Here is a 22,591-nt window from a genome sequence, read left to right as displayed (position 1 = left end):
TTCCTTTACTGGGAAGTGAACTCTCAAGCCGTGGCACTTTGTTGACTATTTTTGAGCTATAGTGGCCTGGCTGTCAGCAAGCTTGTAGGAAGAGAGGTATGAACTAAACAATGAATGCATGGCTTTCTTGTTTTTAAGCAATCAGAGAGATATTTCATGTCATGCCCTCAGGCTAGAATCTATGATTCTTCCCCTCCCTTATCCTGGAGGGAGGGGCAGGGTGGAATTTGGCGATGTGTATCTGATGAGTTCCAACAAGAATGAAGGATGTCCTACACTGCCTTCTGTTGGTTGGTGAGAGGCAAAAATACCATAGGAAAATCACTAGTCCTTCTGTCCAAGTCCACAAAAATCCACAGAGTCACAGATAGGACCAGATCCAGAGGAGATTGCAGCTTGGTTGGCAGTGCCTCAGCAGCCTGGTCTCCAGCGCAGCCCAACCATGCTGTCTCCCAGCATCTGCTTTTCTAAACTACCTGATTGATGTCAGGAAGGCATTGATTGAGAAATGTGCTTCCTGACCAATTCCACATGTTTCTGAAGCACATTGGGATGTCTTATGATTCCTATTCATAATCCTGTGTTGAAAGAATCAGAAATATGTAAAGAATTTGATACTGGGCCAGACCTGCCATGCCCAATCTTCCTGAAAATCAGCTTATGTATTTTCTTTATACTAGGAATGGTTCTTTTTATCTAAGTGCTTGGCAACATTAGACCCCTGTTGCAGTTGAGCTTGTATTTGTTCATTGTTCAGTGATGTGATTTTGAAGGAACTGAACTCATAAGTGGTCCCTTACCTCTATCTGTATGCTTTTGACCTGTTCAGTTTTCTTCAACTACCTTCTCAGAAGATTAAAAAATACATTGCTAGTTCTTTCCTTGATCCCTTTCCTGTAATATTAGATAGGCACTGAAGTTTAAGCTGTCCCACTAACAGCCTGGAGAGTTTATTCCATCTTGTCTCATTCTCTTGGCAGGCAAATTCCTCTGCACTGTCTAGAAGATACTTATGGTGTTTTAAACTGAATCCTATTACTATTCTTAAAGTAGATTCAACAAGGAACTTACCCTGTTTCTTTACATGAATTAGATGTTTTTTGATTGACCTTTGGAGCAGAGAAAACTATAGATAGTTCCTCTCTGGGTACAACATTATGTTTTTCCAACTTGGCACAAAACAAACACAACCCTGGATATATTAATACATAAAGCAGAAATAACAGATTGACTAGTGTGTTTCACTTCCACAATGTACAATGACAGGAAGACTTGCTGTAACTACCAGAGCTCATTAGTGCTGAGATCAGAAGTGATTTTCAAAAGCTCTAGAGCAGTGTTTCTCAACCTCTGCAAGTTTAAGATGTATGGACTTCAACTCCCAGAATTCCCCAGCCAGCATGCAGAGATTGAGAAACACTGTTTAGAATGAGCTAATTCATATACACTGGGACTGATTTGATTTTTTTTCTTCTTCTTGCACTTTGTGGTCTGTCAAAATGATGTTTTAATGATGTTTGTGTAGTCTGACTGGACAAAATATATTGGTCAGAGAACAGAACATCTATCAGCAAAGGATGGCTTGCAAGTTCACATTTGAAAAAAATCAAGCAAACAATGAAATACTATTCTAGAAACTTCAACTATTTTAGTATTTTACCTCCACTCCCACCCCAGACTGGTTGAAAGCAAATTAATGGTTGAAAGGAAATTAATTAGTAACAACAGGAATGGATATATGGTGGGGTTTGGCATATAAATCTTGGTATTAAAAATGGTAGTTTTCAATCTGGTTTGGCCTTACTTTTCATTGTATTTTCTTCCATCTTTATTGTTGTGTTCTAGCAGCTTTATCTATCCACATAGATGCATCAGACCCTGATCCGCCTGTGACCCACCAGAACTGACTGTGGAGGCAGAATCCATCCATCGTCAGAAAGCATCATCACTACCACTCCCAACAGCTTTTTAAAAAATGCCATACCACGGTACTAAAAGCAGGCAATTCTTCTGTTAGCAACTGGTTCTGTTTTTTATCTGTTGGACTTCAGAGTATATCACAATTTTTATCAGATGCCTTGACTGGCAATAAATGTCTCTCAGTATTAGTATGTGACATGTCAATATTATCTGGTTATTCAACGTATCCTGCAAATCATGTTTATATAAAAATACAAATGTAATCAGTGTTGAGATTTCTATACTAGTAATGTTCCTATTGGTGTGTTATTGCACACTCTTGCTTTCAAAGCCAACAAATACTGTGGATATGTGCAAAATGTTATTGTTTATTGAAAATGCTTACTTTTGTTACCAACCTCTTCATAGTTGGAAGTATCAATTATAGTAGAATTTCTGTATTAAACAGGGAAACATTTTAATTGCAGTACTTTGAAGAAGCAAACTCTGTCTCTCCAGCATGGATGATTTGAATGGAGATTAACAGACGATGGATGTTTTGTATGGACTGGGCAACTTGACTGCTGTAGAAGGAACATTTTCCCAACAGTTACTTGTTAGAAAAGATTTGAGCATAATACAGGTAATCCTTGACTTACATCCATTTGTTCAGTGACTGTTCAGAGTTCCAGCAGTGCTGAAAAAATGGTTGTACAACCGGTCTTCAAAGTTCTGGCCATCACAGCATCCTCGTCACATGATCGTGATCTGGACTCTTGGGTGCCCAGTTCATGATTATGACATTGCAGGGAACTGCAGTCACATGATCACCATTTGTGACCTTCCCTGCCAGCTTCCCACAAGGAAAAGCAATGGGGAAGCAGCAGAGAAGGTTGCAAGTCGCTCTGGTAAGTTGCTTTCGCTTTTTCTTTTGCCCGCAGCACCCCCTGCCTATGCTCAGTCTCCTCCGGCCCTCCTAGGCCCTCCCCTGGTCTCCTCCCCACGGCACCCCCACACTCCTTACATGGGAATCCCACCTCTTCCTGCTTAATGATCCGCACGTCTTGGGGTTACAAAAGCAACCAGGACTGCCCAGGAATGCTGTCACTAAGCAATATGATTACATGATGTCACGCTTTATGACTGCGTCGCTTAGTGACGGCAATCCCAGTCCCAATTGCCATCATTACCCAAAGACTACCTGTAAGTTGGTTGCATCCCCTTTAGGTTGCTCTATATATATTCTTTATCCTTTCTGATTTTTCTTCCAGTTTCACTGGAATATCCTAAAGTTGATTTAAATTAGATGCATTTCCCCTTTGAGCTCACTTTCCTGTATCCCCCATGAACAACCAACAGAATGATAATGTATGGACTGAATTGTTATGTCAGGAAGCTTTGCAATATATAATCTTTTAAAATGATTGACAGCGAAATGGGCAACCAGCAGATATACTCTGTAAATTATTTTAAAAGACATCTGCTATATTACCCTGATGTCTATATGTTGCTGTATTACAGCCTTTTAGATAATGCAGTTTGGAGTCTTCCATTTTTGGGACCCCGTGCACATGTTTGTTTTTAAATAAAAAGTAGCTGGATGCATTTGGGTCATTGTGGAACATAGTAGCTATGTTTGCCCTAAACCTCACTGCCAGCTAACCAACTTCTATCTTTATTTCAAGCCCAGTCTTTGCCCTCAACCCCTTAGCCTCTTGTATTTTGTGGCCAGTTCCTTGCCCTTCTCCAGTCGTACCACAGTACTCTAATCTGCAACAAATGTCTGAGCAGCATAGCAGAAGTAGAGCAGGAGATAACCTGGCTGTGGCTGAGGGGTGAAGCTATAGGAAGTGTAGGCAAATTTCTTAACTCCATGATTGGTAAGGAAGCCACTAAGAAGTTCCCAAGCAGCAAGAAAAGCAGTTGCCTTCCCTTAAACCCTGTTCAAGGCAGGAAAGATGCTACATATTTGCAAATTTAGATGTGCCCAGTACCTGTCTCAGCAAAGAATATTGCCCTTAGTGCAGTCACCAAGGCTCCTATGACCTTGTCCTTTTCTCTACTTTTTATTTTTTCTCATCTTTCATGCTACTTTGTTCCTCAGAAATCAGCTATGGGAGCCCATTGTAAGTGAGTCTGGTGATACTCCCATTCCACTCCAGCTGCTCCAAAAGGTTGGGGTCAGGGTTAAGCCAGAAGCCCACTAACAAAATTGGTTCCATAGTAGCCCAGTGGCAATTCCACAGAAGGGGTTTTACAAAGCTATTCTGTTCCAGAGGTGCAGTGAAAATCTCCAGAATCTTTTCACAGAGGCTCAGTCATTGCTCCATAGATCTCCTTTTCCTGTTCCATCTGTGTGATTTCTACCCCTCTGACTCCTTGCTCCTTCATGCTCTTCACTTAGAGCTTATCTTGATGACCATGGCTTTTCATCTTCTACAATCTCTGTCCAGCATAGAATATAAAAAACAGTCCACTTCTCTTGACATACTCCTAATCACAGCTGAATACTGCTTTGCTTCCAGGAACTCAAATGTAAAACTAACATAATCAACCATAGCAAAAGCAGCCTGCATTGAGAGTTCCCCCATTTTTAAAGTGTTCAGTATTTTGGTCATCTTCGTTGTAGATCTCAGAAGGATGCACTTGTTCATTTAAACTAGATATCTATTAGTGCAATTAATAGCATGGATATAAAAGTTTAAAAGGAAAGCATTATGGTTTCCCATTATTCAGCTTTTCTGAACTAGAATGCAGTAGAATTGTAGTATTTTTCAGATCAGTTGAATATGGGAGAAGTCAATATTTTGCTTTTAATTGTTATCTATCTTGATAATCACTCTATGTGTATGTAGAGTACGTATGTGAGTGGCTAATTTTTTTTTTTTTTTTTGGAAGCATTGTTTGACTGTTTACATTTTTTTCTTTCATATATTTTTCCCTGTTACTCATATCTTGCTAAAGATTGTGAGCAGGACTGCAAAATAGTCCACATTTTTAGGTACCACCATTCAGATTTAGGAGCCTGACAACTGGGTACCCATGTAATCATTCTAGCACAGTTTGCTATACATTATGCCTTTTTGTGTTTTTTTTAACCATCCCCCCCCCCTTCTTGGTTTGAAATCTTATGCTGGATTTAATGTTGACAAGTTGAAAATGACTGAGTGTTGATTAGGACACAACAGTTATATATTTGATTTGGCCATGTTGTATATTAGGGTACAAAGTCAGAGTGAATGGGGCTGCAGGTTGGGTAGATCTTGAAATGCAAGTAGGCAGCAGTTCTCCCTTGTAGCATTTAGTGTACTCGTCTAGCAGTTGAAATGATGCTTAGGAACAGAGAAAGGATTAGTATGTTTCATGTGCTTTTATAATGCTTCAGTCTCTTTGTTTAACTGATAAAATTGAGGAATACCATACAGACATAAGAATGAGTACTAATTCTATACAAATATTTAAATGCAAACTAGCACTGGTTTTGTTGATAGATTTTGCCAGGTGTGGTGATATGGGTTTATCAGGTAACATAGTGCAGCTCATGCATGCCTTACTAAGATAGTTAGTGATGCTGTGCCTGTGTCTAAGCCATTAATGCTAACCATGTAACCCAGGCACAGACTCAGATCTTCATTAGTAGACTCCTTATATTCTCTTAATACACTCGGAAATTGATTGTCAAGTAAAGCCCCTTTTAATCGTGTATAAAGGATGCACAAGTCAATTTATTTGAATGCTTTGTGAAGATTTGAGAGGCCTTGGGGAAATCACTATCATAACTGTTGTTTCCAGATTAGTCATTTTATTGTCTCCAGCATAAATTCTCATTTATGCTGAATGGAAGCTCTACTGTGCCTCAGATCCTATGCTGCATAATATACATTACACATTTAGACATGCTGAAGATCTTGTAAAACTCTTCCTAGTTTTTCTGTGTTCCCAGATCTAGAGCCTATATTTCTTAAACAAGGTTAGAATGGGATTTATATTAAATATTCCAATGCAGTGTGATAAAATGGTACTGTTTGCTGTTTCATTAGTTTCTTATTATGATTGCCCTGTTCTTTTAAAAGAACTTCCTTCTGCATGTAATAGTTGTAAAAAATGACAAAACACTTATAGCTGAGTAAGTCAAGGAATATAGAAAGAAGCCTAAATCTGTTGATTTGTGTCTATATTATGCTTTAATTAACTTAACAATTTTTCTGAAAGTATTATTTCCATTTGCCTTTGGAAAAACAGTTTTTCCTAAGGATGTTTGATACTTACTGTCATTCATAGTTGCTATTATATTTGTAGTCAGATAATTATTTAGCATGTACTATGTAAATAGGGTCCTATGAATTCCATGCAGAATATATTTCAAATATTGGATAAGAAAAAAACACACATCCTTTTAACAAGAGAAAGTTACAGTTCTGTAACTGGAATAAAAACAAACTGTCAGCTTTACTTCTGATTACAGTATTATGGCATTCTTTATAATACATAAAATGGTATACAGTACAACAAAGAGAAAGCAGTGGGGCTTGAAACTCCCCACTATCATACAATTGCACAGCCCACAGGACCTTGAAACTTGCAAACTTTAGATTTTCTGTATTATGCTGTGGCTGCATTCAGATGTCATATTCACTGATCTTCCAAGTTAGAGTTTCTATACCTATTTCAGTGTTTTTTATTTTAAATTTTATAACAACTATTGTGATCCAAAAATCCTATTATCAGTAGAGCATAGCTGCTTGTTAGGTTGTTGGGAATTGGGTGGGATACAAATGTAATTAAATAATAATAACAATGTGACACTTCAGTGGTGGAATAAATGAGTTTTAAACTAGATCTTGTGCCAATTCTAATTATTAGTAATTACAATATAAGAGGACTTCCATTAATAGTTGTATATAACAACTTAAATGAGGTCTGGAAACAGATAATGAATGGAGGAATCTCTCCAGAGTTGCATGTGCAAATCTGGTACTGTACACAGATGTCTCTTTCTAGATTAAGATATAGGAATTTAAACACACATGATATATTTCATGATGGAGATTTACAAAATTATGCATGGTGTGGAAAAAATGGATATTTTTTTCACTTTCATGTAATACTAGAACACAAGGTCATCCCAAGAAACAGTGGAAGTACTTAACATAATGCACAATTTATGGGATGTGCTGCCAGAAGATACAGTGCCGACCATTAACTTAAATGGCTTCAATTAGACAAACCAGCTAGGCAAAAATCGGTTACTGGGTATTATTTGTACCCAAATGTGCTCTATGGAGCCTTCAGCTTTAGCAAGATGCACTGAATGCTTCTTATTGGGGAGCAACTATAAGAGAAAGCCATTTTCTTCATGTCTTGCTTGTAAAGACACCAAACTGGCCATTGTGTGGAATGGAGAAATTGTTAGATCCAGCAGAGCTTTTGTTAGTTTTTAAATTTGGCTTGTTTCTTTTTGTCACTCCATTAGTCTAGGGCATGACGAACGAGGTACCTGATTCTACAGGTACCTTGCTACAGTGGTCCTATCTACTATATGCTAAACAAAAAAAAAATCTGAGGAAAATTCTGAAAATCAGATTGGTTCTTAGTAGGCCGTCATAAAACTGTCACATTAAAAACTGCTCAAAACTGCATGTGGTAGCTGGTATATGAGGGAAGAAGTACTGTATATGCTTGCTAAGGCGCTGGCTTTCACTGTATGGCCTATTTTAGTTGCCTAATTATATGCTGATGGCATATGAACAAGCCCACATGGAAAATCAACACCTATGAAATACCTTGTTCCCTGGGCAGAGCCATGTGGACATGATTGAAAGTGAGTCACCATTAAAGGAAATAGCTCAGAAGCTGTTTCTAGTGTTTTCTACCCCCGAAGGATGCAGCTTGGTATTGGAGATCTACCAGTTAAATGTACACAGATTATTTCCAATTGCAATTGTCTGGCTCCTGGTTTTGGCTTTTTAATCTTAAAAAGGAAATGGAACAGACAGACACTTTTCTTCTGGAGGAATGTTTAGATTTTTGCCATGCAGGCTGTTGATGCTTGTTGCCTCCATATATGAGTCACTGAGGGACTAGCCTGTGCTGGATATCTCTGGAGTGTTCAGAGCATTAGGATTAGATGCACTGAATGTTTGTGCTGATTATCCTAATAATCTCCATACAAATCTCAGTTGAGGCTTGCTTCTTGCTTTTGTCCCATCCTCTGCATGTATAATGCTGTCAAATGTTTTGTAAATAGCAACCTACCCAGGAGAGACACTCAGTGAGCAACATTTATTGGATAGAGAAGTATGTGTGTAGAAGACAGAGGGAGCCCTTTCTTGATTCATTACTTTTTAAAGAAGATGACCAGTTTAATTTGCTGCCCATCTGATTTTTCTCATCTGCCTCTCCCAGCAGAATACTAATGATACTTCCATCTATTTTGCTCAGACAAATGGATTCATGGTGCCAAAATACCTTTTCTCATGGGAACACTCTTCTGCAGGTACTATGGTCAAGCTTTGTGATTTTTACATGATTTATGGAAGTATTTTATCCACCAATGTTTACTTTGTAATTATCCAATTATTTTTGAAATCCTGTTGGAGTTGGTGATACGCAGTGCTATGCATCAAGTTAGTCATTATGTGAGGTTCAGAGAGAATGGGATTAAACCCTCAAACGAAGATCTATGCACAAAAGGAGCAAATCTGTGTCTTCCCTGCTAGCACTTCAAACTACAAAATGGAGGGCTCACTTTGTCTATCAGATCTATTTATCTAGTCTATCCCCTATTTCTATATTTTCATATAGAAAACTAGCATCATGGAGGTAGGAAACTAAACCCACTGGTATGTTAATTGTAAGCATAGAGGGATTTTTTTTTTCCACTGAGCAGATATTTAGGCTCCTTTTTAAGTCTGTCTGAAGCCTAGAGATAGCTTACCCCCTTGATGAGAACTAAGAATCCATGGAACTACTCGTGAGTAATTTCTGTGGAAGCTTGGTAACACATTTATTTTGAGCAGGGACTTTGTGGATTTAAATGAGTGGAGATTCTTGCCCAGTTCATTAATGAAATAGATACTTCCATAGGAGTTTGGTCGTTCACTGTAATCTTTGCTAAGCTTCTACTTATATTCTACATAGAAATTGCTTGCATGTGCATTTTGTTTTGAGCAGGTCCTGGATTCTTAAGGCCTTTACAAGCTTTGTTTAGGACAAATGCTGTAAAAATATGCTATGTTGTGGTTCTGGAATTTTATTTTAGAAAATACTTTTTTAAATAGCAGTGTGCTTAGTATGTTGAATAAAAGTTTCCTGCTAACCGTGACAAGGGTTTATTTCATTTATTACTATACTTGGGTTTCAGCTTCCCCTCCCAACTGTAGTATTAAATTTGAGCAGGGTGAAATACATTTTATTAAAAGAGGCATTTCAGACTTAGATCTCTTAAAAGTAGGATTGGTACAAAAAAATTGATGCGCAGATCCCATCTGTTGTAATTTAGCACTGTGTGTATCAGGCAACTTGAAGCTAGTTCAACAAACTAATTAAAAATGTATGGCTTAATGTTATGTATGAAGCAATCAGTAGGTGTTGTCCTGTTCAAGCATTCAGAGTGAGCAGGGATCAAGACAGTGGGTGTACATTGAACTGTGTGGAGCTGGCCTCTCTTGTACAGGTGTGTGCATTTTCATAATCCCTGCTTAACTATCTTGAATGCTTTTTTCAACATTCCTGGTTCTAGACATAACTTTTTAATATGAGGCAATAATTTATGTTTTGATATAAGGGTACATGATTGGTCTGTCAAGAAGTGAAATTAGTAAGCTTCTGACAGATGGAATGGAAAAAATGAATTATGCTTATATCAGTCCTCAAGTGTTCAAATAACCACCAAGAGTCTGTTTGTATTCCAGGAGCTTATAAAAATGCAATAAACCAATATCTGTCAACTTTAGATTAAAATAATACACTGCTCACAACATTTTTGATTCCTTAGCAATCAACTAAGGTGAAACAGTCCTTCCTCTGTAAATTTACAGTTCAGACACTATAATTCCAACTATATTAGAACTAGCAAGTTCTGTACATGCTCCCTGTTGTTGATGTTTCCTGGATTGTTACACTGCAGTTTCCTACAATGCACGAATTGGGAAAATAACACATTAAAATATTATGTTACAATGCAGTTACATAATCTGGATATTAATTTGATTAGCAAATAGCAAACCTTTGGATTAAAGTGTATATTGGGAAAGGAAGTGTATATTGGTAGAAAATGGCTCATTATGTGTGAATTGAGTTCCTGATCGCACTTTAAAAATTTGCACACTCCTATTTCCTAAAATGGTATATGTTAATCATTTGAGAGCATTCTCATATATGATAGACATAAAAAGACAGGAAGGTTTATATAGCTTCTGCTCCATAGTAATACTCTAGTACAGATAATTAATTATTGCTAATTTTTCCCCTTGAGATTATTTTGATTCATGTGTGGTAATATGGCAATGGAATAATATGCAAATGAGAGATATATCCTTTGATAGAACTTCATGTCATGTTTACTCACTAAATGGATGCATGAAGACAATAATGGAAAAATTAAAAATACACAAATTAAACACAGCAATTAAACCACAAATATACAAATAAAAAGAAATAGAAGCCATCTAGTTAAAATCCACCTCATTAGCTGTCATCCTTTCAAGGTAGGCCAGGTTAGGAAACAGACCGCACCAAGAAATATTATAACTCTATTGACACAGTCTGTAATAACCATCTTGAAAGCCTGACAGTGTTTCCTCTTTTCTCCCAGTAAAGAGAGTCAAGGTGAGACAATCTTTAGTTTCTTTCTTGCACTTTCTTGTTTTCCTGGACTGAGCTCAGGTTTTACAATGGTCACTGCGTATTTTCTCCAAAGCCATCTCTGTTCTGTATTTTTTTTAAAAAAGTATACTCTTAAAAATGTAGGGTTGTGCAAAGCATTTGAAAAAAATGTTTTTACTAAGTGAAAACTAAGTGACATAAGTATCTTAGCATGAGCAAAGCATCTTTCCTCAAAGCCTTAAAGCAACCGTGTCCTCTGAAAAACTTGTTGCTTCTGACTGCTCAATAACGCGGTTGTCTCTGTAGACAGCCAGGGACAGCTGTCTGGGGAAAAAGGAGGAGGGGAAAGGATTTTAATATTTGTTCTGTTGTTGATGGGGAAACAAAGGCTCGAGACAAGAAGGGAGATGCTCAGAAAACAAAGGCTGCTCTGTCTAGAAATGTTATTTACTTTGGAACTACCCAGGCATTCCTGTTATGCATCTTCAAGCTCCAGCAGGAAGGCTACTGTATTAGTAAACCTTACATAGATTCAAGAGGGAGAGATGGCAGTGTGTTTGGATGAGGTCTCCTCTTTTAAGGTCGTTACTTCTTACCTTCTTACCTTCATTTCAGGGAACATAAAAGCCTTGTGACTTAGCTGTTGCTGGTATAAACTGTTTGTTATTGCTTGGGCTCTGTCCGGGGTGCTGAAACACAGCTTGTCTTCGGGGATCCCACATTTGACTGAAACCCACCTGCCTCTTTCTCCTGTTTTTCCTTCTGTATTTGCAACTCCTTCTAACATGCCCATGAGATGGACTGTGCTTTACCAGGAGAGAACTTCATTTTCTAGTAGCTGATGATGCAGGTTATCAGCACAATTACTGCAAATAATGCAGTAAAATACTCCACAGCTTGGACCATAGCTGTTTTCAAAGCAGCCTTCCTTTCATGTTAACATGCATATCACTTCCTTGTTTCGGCCAACCCAAAAAGATGTTTCAGACAACCCATTTACAAATGTGTACTGAAATATATATAGTGATTGAAATGGCTTGCAACATTTACAGTTATATTCAAAGTTGATAACTGTCACCTTAGTCAGGCCTCCAACTGAAAAATAGGAGAAGTTTGGCTTACAGTTAGAGGGAGGGCTTATCCTGAGAAGAGATGATTTTGACAAAACAAGAGCCAAAAGCAAATGGGTTTTCCTCCTCTGGTGCCTGATACTGCTCTTGTTATTCCCTTTCCCCGTTTTCCTGTTATGAATTGGGGAAGCATTAACTTGGAATAATCAATGTAACTTCCTGGAGAGCCCTTTGAGTTAAAAGCCTGTCATGTTTCTTTATTTAGTGGAACAGATGGGGGCTTGGTATCAGGAGGCTAGGCTTGGTCCCCTTACAGATGGATGTTCCAACTTACAAAATGTGTTCTGCAGGCTGATTGGTCACATTCTATCAGCACACCAATTTTTCAAGTTCTGGAATACAGGAATAAAGCTGCTGAGAGGAATTAGTGCTGCTACGAATGCTAAGATCCTAAAACAGTTTCTTGAACATGTGTCCTAGAAACATTCTTTGGTCTTCTTCCCAGGTAACACATAAAAAGCAGATTTATTCACATGTAAGGGCCTTTTACACTTCTTCTAAACAACAGCAATATGGTTGGCCAACTTGTCAATCTGCCCATGATACTTGGAGGTCTTGCAGTGAAATCATATTCTGAACTCAGAAGCTGCAGATCCACACAATAATAAAACATGCTGTGGTGGTAATAGTTCAGCACAACATGAAGCAAAAACAGGTTTGATAAAACTTAGCAGTCACTCTATTTATTCAGAAAGAGGCAGCATTATTATCAGCATTCTTCATGAATGTAATGTTTATGGAGAACTGCTTCCAACCTAAAAATCTTAGTCTAAAAAATTAACGTCAAGAAAACAGAAAGGGCAGGAGAATGGAACAGGGATAAACAAAAAATTATGCGATTATTTCAGTGGCATGATGTTTGGACTGGGAAGTGTACTTGGATTCTGCAGGAATTTCCAAAAAGATTTGAGGAGGTATTTGAAGAACATCATGGAAGCAGTAGCAAGCAACTGAGATAATGCCAGTTAAAAGAAGCAACAAGGGTAAAAGGCAGAGTTGTAACAGAAAGCAGAAGAGATTTGGATGGCTGCAGGGGGTGTATATAGCTTAGCAAAACTAGTGGCTGGGATATAAGAGAGCTGGCTGGTAGGCAGAGGGATAAGCCATTCCAGGGAGAAGTTTAAGGCAAAGCTTCTTCAGGGCTCACAGGCAGACAGGAAGCCAAAGCAGTGGAGATTAAAGAAACTATTGGAGAGGAGAAAAGTCCGTGTGATACTGCAATGAAGATACTAGACAGGGGCCAAGGAAGTTTCCATCCAACCAAACCTCATTCTGTGACTTTGGGCCAATCACTTTCTCACTGTGGCCTATTTCACAGGATTGTTATTGTGAGGGCAAAATGAGGGAAGACTCCCATATATGTTGCTTTGAGCTCCCAGAAGAGGCATGTGAGATAAACATTTCTTTATTTGATTTCTCTGATTTCTTTGTTCAGGAGCTCAAGGCAGTATACATAGCACTGCCCCCCTCCCCATTATTCTCTACAACCAAAACCCAGAGAGAGAGTGACCAACCCAAAGTTAGGTGTTCAAGTGTATCAGCCTTTGAAGGGAAATCCACAATTGACTGTGAGCTAAATCCTGGTTCCATGATAAATATCCTTTTCCTCTCCGTGCACCCATCTCCCCCTGTGTATCTTAGGGGGAATCAAGTATCTCCTTTCATAAATTTGCTTTTTCTTTTTCTCATTCTTCCTGTCTTCAGTTCCCATTCCCTTCCGTGATCTTCTTATGTTCTGGTCAGGTTCTTTAAAGGCAATCATTGTCAGCATTTATCATTACCCTTTTTTTCATTTTTATTTATATAAAAAAGAGAATGGCAGAGAAAGCAGGAAGCAATGGCAACAGCAAGGCAATTGCAGATGAATAATGAAAGGATTCATCACAGGCATACCAGGATATATATATTTTTTGCAGCCAAGCGAGACTGATTCCCATCACAGCTCAGAGACTCGTTCCATGCAACCACTCATCTTTCATGCTGAAGGAGAAGGGAAAGGTGGAGACAGTATCATTATGGATATAACTAGGCTCTGAAGTGACTGGTCAAGGTTGCCCCTTCACTTATGACAAAGCTGCATATTGGATTGGAATTTTCTGTGCATGCTTTGTTCTTCTCTGGCAACTTTTCTTTATGTATGGGATACTTAGAATGGCTTCCCCAACTTGCTGCTTGTGCATGACTTAGACTAGAAGCACAATAAGAGTGTTAAAAATTGAAGTGCCACAGACCTGGAGGGCAGCAGATTGATGAAGGTTGCTTTAGAGTATGGATAGAAAGTACTAGGAATGTATTTGGAAATTCAATGGGCACATTTGATGGGTATATTCACAAAAATGGCTGCTATGGGAGAATTGCCTATTCACAAAAGGCTGTCATAGTGGACCTGACCATTCTCAAGTGAATGTTACACCAGAATGCTGTCTCCCAAAGAAGTTGCTAGAAACTAATTTGATGCTAAAAGCTTTTTTAATAATATTTTTTTAAAGTCAGATGGGGAGGAAGCCTGATGAACATCTAGGGGAATATATGAGAGAGCATTGGGACTTGCATAGTCCATTCTGCCATGGCAGAAGTAAGCAATCTGGTGCCTTCTAGACATTCTTTTGGACTACAACTTCCACAGAACCTTTTGGCCCTGGAGGAACCCTTGAAATATTTTTCAGGCCTTGGGGAACCTCTACACATTCAGGCTCAAATATAGCCCAGAAGTTACAAATTTATTATATTTGTCTCATGTGTAGGCTTGTATATGTGAATTAACAGTGTTCTTAAACTGAAAATAAAGAATGAAATTTACCTCTATAATGTGAAATCTGTGCTTGTTTTTTGCTGCACAAATACTCAATTCTGGGCTGAACTTGAGATAAACACACACAGATTTCATCTTCAACTGAAATAAGATTATTTCCGTCTTTGCTTTTGATGCTTGTTAAATAAGGAAAAGGTTCCTCACATATGTAAGAAGTTGAAAACTGCAACAAAAAGTTCAGTGTCTTCCTATGAATGGCAGAATACTCTACTTTCACAGAAATCGAGAACTTGTCCATGGGCGGATCAGTGAATCTCATCTTGAGTGTACGATCAGACTGCAGCTCACAAAGTTCTTCCTCTTTCTTCAGAATGAAGTTCTCAGGCTGAGCAGAAGATGCAGAGAAAGGATCCCAGAACCAGTCGTACACTTGTGTTGAAAGGGAGGGAAAGTACTGATCAATTTTGTTCTGCAATATATTCCAGGTGGTTTTCAATTAGATTTGAGACTTTTTGGTATCCTTCCTCACTCTCAAGCCTAAGCAGTAGTGGAAACACCTCTATTGGTACATTTCAATATTTCCTTTTGCAACATGATTTTTCCAAACATTCAGTTTTCTTTTAAATCCAAGAATCTTATCACTTGTGGTCAAAACATTTTCTCCACTCCCTTGCAGAGACTTGTTCAGCTGGTTCATGTGATGAAAGATGTCTGCTAAGTATTCTAGTTTCTGTAACCATTCTCCATCTTCAAAGCACTCAGCAAAATGTGGAATACTATTTTCTCAAAAATACTCTTGCAATTCTGCCTTCAGCTCAAACACCTTGTTGAGAACTCTTCCTCAGCTGAGCCACTGTATTTCTGTGTGTAACAGGAGACTTACGTGCTCTTTGTCCAGGTTTTCACACAGTTTTTAAAACATTCTTGAGTGAACTGGTCTTTATTTAATAAAGTTAACCATTTTTGTACCATCATCCAGAACCAAGTTTTTGACACCAACACCTCTCTGTGAAAAAAGCAATGTGTGGTGACAACATCAGGATTTTATTTTCTTACAAGAGAAACAAAACCTCTCATGGAGCCAACCATTGATGGAGCACCGTCAATACCGTTGCTGACACAGTTCTTCCAAGACAGACTTTTTGTTTCCAGATATAAAGACAAAACATTAAATACATCTTGGTCTTTGCATGTTTCATGTAGTCCTTTGCAGCAGAAAAAGTTTTGTTGAATTTCACCATCATTTACAAATCTTACAAATGCCATAACATGACATTTATTGGTGAAATCTGTTGACTCATCAACTTGGATAGAAAAGCTGCTGTTCTTCAGTTTATCACACAAAACCTCTTCAGCATCACATGACATGTCATCACTACGCCGACTTATTGTACTGTTTGACAATGGGACCTTTTCATTTCTTGTACTGCATCTGGTCCTAGCATTTTTCCCACTATTATTTTACAGGGCGACATTATTTATTTATTTATTAAATTTATATGCCACCATCTCCACCAGAGGGTGACTCTGGGCAGCTCACAATTAAAATCAAACATTAAAGGCAGTAAAAATAAATATCCATATTAAATTACCTAAAAAAATAATACTAATGATTACTTTCTCACCAAAAGTGTGTCGTTTCCTTTGCTGTGTAATAAATTCTGCTACTAAATAACTTTTTCTTGGGCTTTTTTACTGACTGTCATTTTATTAATAAAAGCTTTACTCTGTTCTGTGATTCCAATAGCCGTTTAAAATAATGAGAACTTTTACTTGTCATATGGCTGTGATTTGTAGTTAAGTGTTTTTTTTAAAATTTTGCTGGAGCCATTGCTGCATTTGTAAGTAGTTTGCCACAGATGAGGCACAACAGAATAGGACAACTTGGATCACCAGTCCATGTAAAACCCATTGATAAATAGCTTTCATTGTAAAGGCAGACTTTTTTTAGTCTGTTGATGTGCCAGTGCAGGGAAATGCCTGAGAAGATTTAAATTATTCACTATCATCATTAAACTTATTGGTATTGTCCATTCTAGAATCCTCCTGTTCTCTCTCACATCTCCTCTTCAAAAATCGCCACATTGGACCTCAGACATGACTGAATAAACATGTACGAAATTTATTTAAAATAACAGGATAAAATAATTACAGGAAAACCACGTGGAAAATATGCAGGAAGGACAGACTGACATCACAGACTAAGTTGGACAAGTCCATTAATTTCTTGAAAAATGCACTTCTCCCTCTCCTTCCTTCAGTATATTTCTCCCTTCCTGCAATATATTCCTTCCTTCCTGAAATATAGCATTCACCTGTTGTCAACAGTCTCCCCTATCTTGTGTCAAAAATTAAGAATGGATTCAACCAGATAAACACAGTGCACTACCAGAGAGCTCAGAAAGAGGACATCACTTTTGGAGCAAGGTTGCCCTCCTGCAGAACTATCTTTCAACAGAACATTTTATACTAGATCATCTATAGTTAGTGATGTTATACCTCATGTTAAAATGAACAAGGAAAAATATGAAGTGGCATGTAAGAATAAATGTGTTATGACAGATGAATAACACTTTTGCCACAACTGAGTGTCAGTGACAAAATGAGATGTTTAATGACACAAGTTGGAGTAATGAAGTAATAACAAGGCAACTTGTCCCACATACTTTTGAGGTTAAGGGTGATAAATGTTATGTATAGAAGAAATCAGAGGCACTTTTGATTGATGCCATCTACTGCATACAATTGATACCATCAATGGTCCAGAACATTCACTGGTAGCACTGCCAACAGATTTGAAGTCTTTTGAAGGGGATCTTACCAAATTTCCATATGGCATCAAGCTAGGAGAATTGCCTAAAATCACAATTCAAAATAACCTCTACAGGCTTGAATATTGGTACATGCCCAACAAGTTGATGTTCAACTGTGATAAGCATGAGTTCCTGCATCTGGGTAGGAAAAAAAGCACAGTTAGAGAACTAAAGAAACCTAGCAGCAGAACATGTGAGAAAGATGTAGAAGTACTAATGGATCACCAGCTGAACATGAACAGCATTTGGCAGCTAAAAAGGCCAACACAAGTTTGGGCTTCATTAACAGAAGGATTGCATCCAGAATATAAGAGTTGACAGCTTCATTGTACTCTGTGCTGGTTAGATTACTCTTGAAATAGTGTTCAGTTCCAGACACCACACTTGTTTTGCTGGTGTTAGTATTCTTTTTCCAGACATTTGTTTTGTAGGATATTTGTATTAGTTTATTTTTAACTGTCTTATTCTGTATGCCACCCAGAATTAGGTTGGAGTTGGATGGCTATAAATGTAATAAATAAATTTAATAAATAAAAGGGACATGGGCAAATTAGGACGAGTCTAGGAGAAAACTACGTGGATGATAAGGGGATCTGAAAATCAAGCTCTTTAAAGAGCTATGAGTTTGCTTGCAGAAGAGCAGATTAAGGAGTTGAATGTTACTGATCTACAAATATCTAAAAGGTTGTAACATGCAAAAAAGGGTAGGCTAGCTCTCTATTGAAACTGAGTGTAGGACAAGGACTAAGGTTGAAATGAAAAGAAAGGACAGTCAGGCTAAATATTAGGAAGAACTTCCTGACAGTAATACCTATTAACCAATAGAATAATTTGCCTAGAATGGTGATGGACTCTGACTCATTGGAAGTTTTCAAATGGGGCTGAATGTGAAAAGTTTAGCTAGTAGACTTGTGCCCTGACTTAGGCTGAACTAAATCCCTACCCACTTAAAAAAATTATGGAGGACTCCAAAAAAACATTTGTATGAGTTATATTTATTGATATCTACCATATTAAAAATTAAAATTGACACATTTGCTGCTGCTACCGCTTCTCATGATTGTTTGATGGGATTTTAATGTTGTATTATTTTCAACATAGGTAAATAATTGTGATTTTGAGGACCCCTGAGAGGGTCTTAGGGGACCCCCAGGGGTCCTAGGACCACACTTTAAGAAACACTGGATTAGGAGAACACCTATCAGGTACCTTCCAACTCATTCTATGATTCTTTGATTTTTGGGTTAGTGATTCAGGAAACTAGTTATCTCATTTCAAGGTGATTTAATGAGGGATGTAGAGATTCATAGGGTTTTGGATCCAAAGGATTCACAGCCTCTGTGACCCACTGTATTTTAGGACCTCCTGGCATTAAAATATCCAGCAGGTATATACTTGGAGCTGTCTGTGGGTACAACAGGGCTTTTCCAGAGGCAAAGGTGCACCCTCGCTAGTGGAAGAGCACTTTGCAAATCCTTATTTCTTCCAAAATCTCATTCTCAGAGTTTCTTTACCTAAAAACTCTTTAAAATGGCTTACAATTATTCCTGCTGTGCATGTCTTTTGACAGGTCAAGTTGAACACTAAGGAGATGAAAGGTAAGGCCAATAAATCAAATGCAGAATATCTTGTTTCCTAGTTCTGTAAGAGGAAGATTTATACTGACTGGGATCACTCAATACATATAGCCAAGAAAGACTTAATTAATGAATCTGCACTCTGTCATCTAATTTACCAATGTACGGGGGGGGGGCGGGGGGGAGAAGGGAGTAACATTATGTCGGTCATGATATCATCATACATATGACATCATTGTGGCTTCTATTGGATGCCTATACCAAGATGTGCTGTATGCTTATATTATCTAGCCTCAGATGACTGCCATTGTGGGTCTGTGTAAACTGGGATTATTGTAGATTACAATGCCCAGTTTGTAGATCCCAAAACAGTGGCTTCTCTGGCTGTGTATGTCATAATTCATCTCAAACCTTGATTAAAGTGTGATGTGGGTAGCTAGCACAGTCAGCATATTTGTTAACTTATAAAACTTTTTTGGTTTAACATATTCTGCAAATAGAGCTGCTGTGACTGCTTCATGCATCCTGTTAAGGCCTGTTATACTTAAATGTGGTTTATTGACTAAGGATTTGTTAATATGTTAAACCAAAGCTATACAAGCTTCATTATGGCTTAGCATTGCATGTGAATTCAGCCAGTATAGGGTATGCAATTTATCTTCATTATATATTTTTAAATGATTTTGCAGCCTAGAATTTTTAAAAAATCATGTGAAGACATATAATTTAAAGCAGTTTTATCTAATCGTTTTAAAAAAGGTAATGGACATTAACAATATAAATGGCTTTTTCAAGAAAATCTATACAATCTTTTCCAGGAGTAATAACAATGCTGTTTTCTCTTTAAAAAGATCATTTGGCAGCCAGCACAACAGAATAATACTTTTAAAAATTAAGAGTTTTGTTTTAATCTTTGCATTTAGCTGAAGTGTAAAATATATTTGGGCCTTTCTTTTTTCTATACTCTTATTCATATAAGCTTGCTAGAAATCAGACTGGGTCACATAAAAGTATAGAGGCATTGTAGAATTTAGCCTTGAAAATATTTTTACTGAAATAATAAAGCTTGAATTCTCTTTCTTCCTCTTCCATGTTTTCAACAGTCTGTAAAATAATACACATGAGAAAATCATTGCTTTTGCTGAAAGTACCAACTTCTTTCAATTGTGCCAGCTCTTTTCAGTTGGAAATACTTCATATTTTGGTTTCGAACATGGTAAGACTAAATTTGAAGTAGAATTATGTACTAATGATGAACATGCTATTGCTAGGATTTACAAACTGTTATTGAAATTAGAAACAGAAGATGAACAAGTCAAAGAATGTATGATAAAATGGGCTAAAAATGTTGGGTATAACATACCAATGGAACAATGGGAGAATATGTGGGTGAAAAGGACTGAAATTTACACTGTATAATCTTAATGAGAATTTTTATAAAATGTTGTATTGTTGGTACTTGTCATCATAAAAATTATCTAAAATGTATAAAGGTACTTTGAATGTATGCTGGAAATGTGAACAAGAGGGGACTTTCTATCATGTTTGGTGGACATGTAGAAAAGCTAAAAAATTTTGGAATCAAATACATGTTTTAATTCAGAAGATTTTAAAGATTAATATACAACTGAAACCAGAGACTTTTTTTCTGGGATTGATGGACAAACAGCTGGAAAAAACTCATGGAACTTTGTTTCTATATATGATAACAGTAATGAGGCTTTTATATGCACAAAGATGGAAAGATTTGACATTACCTACAATGGAAGAATGGATGGTGAAGTTGATGGAGTTGGCCGAGATGGCGAAACTGATGGCTTTGATAGAGAAAAGACACTGAGTAATTGTAATACTAACTGGAAGCCTTTTTGGACTTTTTGCATGAAACAAAAAAAATGAAATTATGATGTATGGATTTGATGACAAGAAATAATAGCAGACAATAGAAAAAATGAAAGTTATGTTGTAAACTTAGAGTAAGAGTTAGTGTAAATTGATATATATATCTGTTGTAAGGAAGTTATTCTTTTTTTGTATTTTTTCTTCTTTTTCCTTCTTTTTGCACTTTTGACTTTGTTCGCTCTCTTCTTTTTCATTCTTTTCTTCCTTCTTTACTCTTTATCATTAATATTACTTTTTGTTAGTTTTTATTGTTCTTATTTTAAAGTCTAATAAAGTTATTTGGGAAAAAAAAGATCTTTTGCCAGGGGATTTCAGCATATGGTTACAGTGGGCATGTGTTCCTTATTATAAAACACAGTCCTTTATTTCAGAAAGCTGTTCTTTATTAAAATATGCATTTTTGTAAAGTTTTTCTTGGTTTTGCTCTTGAATTTTCCTTTGTAAAGCAAAGTTATGAACAATTAAAAAATTTATCCTTAAGGAAATACCTCATATTTTATTAACCTCTGATCATTTCTGGAATATATTGATGATCCCAGGAACTATGCCCACCTGTTGAGGAGTTCACCAGCGGCGGAAGTTTGTAAAAACCTGCTCTGATATACTTCTATTATGATGATGTAGAAGTGAACTGTGGACCTGCCTGAATAATTACTGAGCTCACTTCTGTCTCAGAAGTTCATTAGTGCCACTGAGAAGGTGCACTGCAATATATGCATAAGCCAACTTCAGGGCAAATGATTGGGCTCCCATCCTAATCCTTCATATAACTGTGGATTGATGTTAAACTATGCAGAAAAGTAGTGGGAACATGTGTGGGAACATCTTAGCCCTGGTTCCATACAGCTCTTAATCAAGTTTAGAGGTTCTTTATGGGTACTCTATTCTCTGAATCTGGAATGCCCACCATGTTCATTTACTACATGGAATGAGAAGACAATCTTTCAAATCCCAGTATGCAGCAGTTGCCATTCTAGATTTGGATGACATCAGGAAACCTCCAATCCTGGTTAAAGAGCTGCATGTTACTGTAGGTAAGATGGTGATGTATGTATTTTTACCAGCTAGCCTATATGGCTTAGCAATGTTGTGTGCACTGTGCCTTTGATTCCATGTTTATTTCACTATTCTTTTTAAATTATTTTACATTTTACCATAAAGCACCCAAAGAACCTTAGTTACTGACTGTAGGTAAGTAAATAAGTAAGTAAGTAAGTAAATATTTGCAATTAACATGTATATTAAAAATGTAAGTAATAATGAAGGGAGAATCGAGTACATGCGCAAACAGCTTTTCTTCAATGCAAAAAGCAGCTTTGGGGAAGGAGATCATTGGTAGTGGGGGAAAAGAAAGAATTAAATGCCCCCTCCTTGCCTTTTGTGTCTCAGATTCCATGTCCCATTAATGCTATGTCCAGTCTTCTCCTTAAACTAGCCTATCTTACAAATTTGTGTGGATACCATGAATGACCTACAGTATAAGTTGTTCTCAGCTACTGGGAAGAGAAGTGAGACAAAAGTGTCATTAAAAATAATAAATGTAAATAATGATGACCAAGCTCATTGAATAAAATAAGGACTCTTTCAACCATCAGAAGTCAGAGCAGATGGCAACATCTAGTTGACCTATATATATATAGCATATTACAGCAGTGTTTCTCACCCTCAGCAAGGTGTGTGGATTTCAATTCA

At 37.3% G+C, this 22,591-nt stretch overlaps 1 protein-coding gene across 8 annotated transcripts in view; it reads left to right on the top strand.

Annotated features, from left to right (window-relative positions):
• GPATCH2L (G-patch domain containing 2 like) overlaps nucleotides 1-21,344 on the top strand; it is a 66,035-nt gene extending 44,691 nt beyond the window's left edge. For 3 of the 8 annotated variants that reach the window (XM_025164518.2, XM_007424815.3, XM_025164516.2), the window contains one exon: nucleotides 1,846-21,344. In XM_025164518.2, coding sequence (XP_025020286.2) covers nucleotides 1,846-1,907 — 62 coding nt within the window. In that variant the 3' untranslated portion in view covers nucleotides 1,908-21,344. The remainder of the gene's footprint in view (nucleotides 1-1,845) is intronic. The other 5 variants (XR_015796950.1, XM_088145297.1, XM_088145296.1 and 2 more) reach the window with 5 other exon arrangements.
• The last annotated feature ends 1,247 nt before the right edge of the window (nucleotides 21,345-22,591 follow it).

Source organism: Python bivittatus, unplaced genomic scaffold, assembly GCF_059951505.1.
Source record: "Python bivittatus isolate LINGU-HERP-01145 unplaced genomic scaffold, Pbiv_v1 ctg000480_np1212, whole genome shotgun sequence".
NCBI classification, from domain to species: domain Eukaryota; kingdom Metazoa; phylum Chordata; class Lepidosauria; order Squamata; family Pythonidae; genus Python; species Python bivittatus.
The sequence above is the reverse complement of the archived record's forward strand: the minus strand, read 5'-3'. Positions and strand labels throughout refer to the sequence as shown.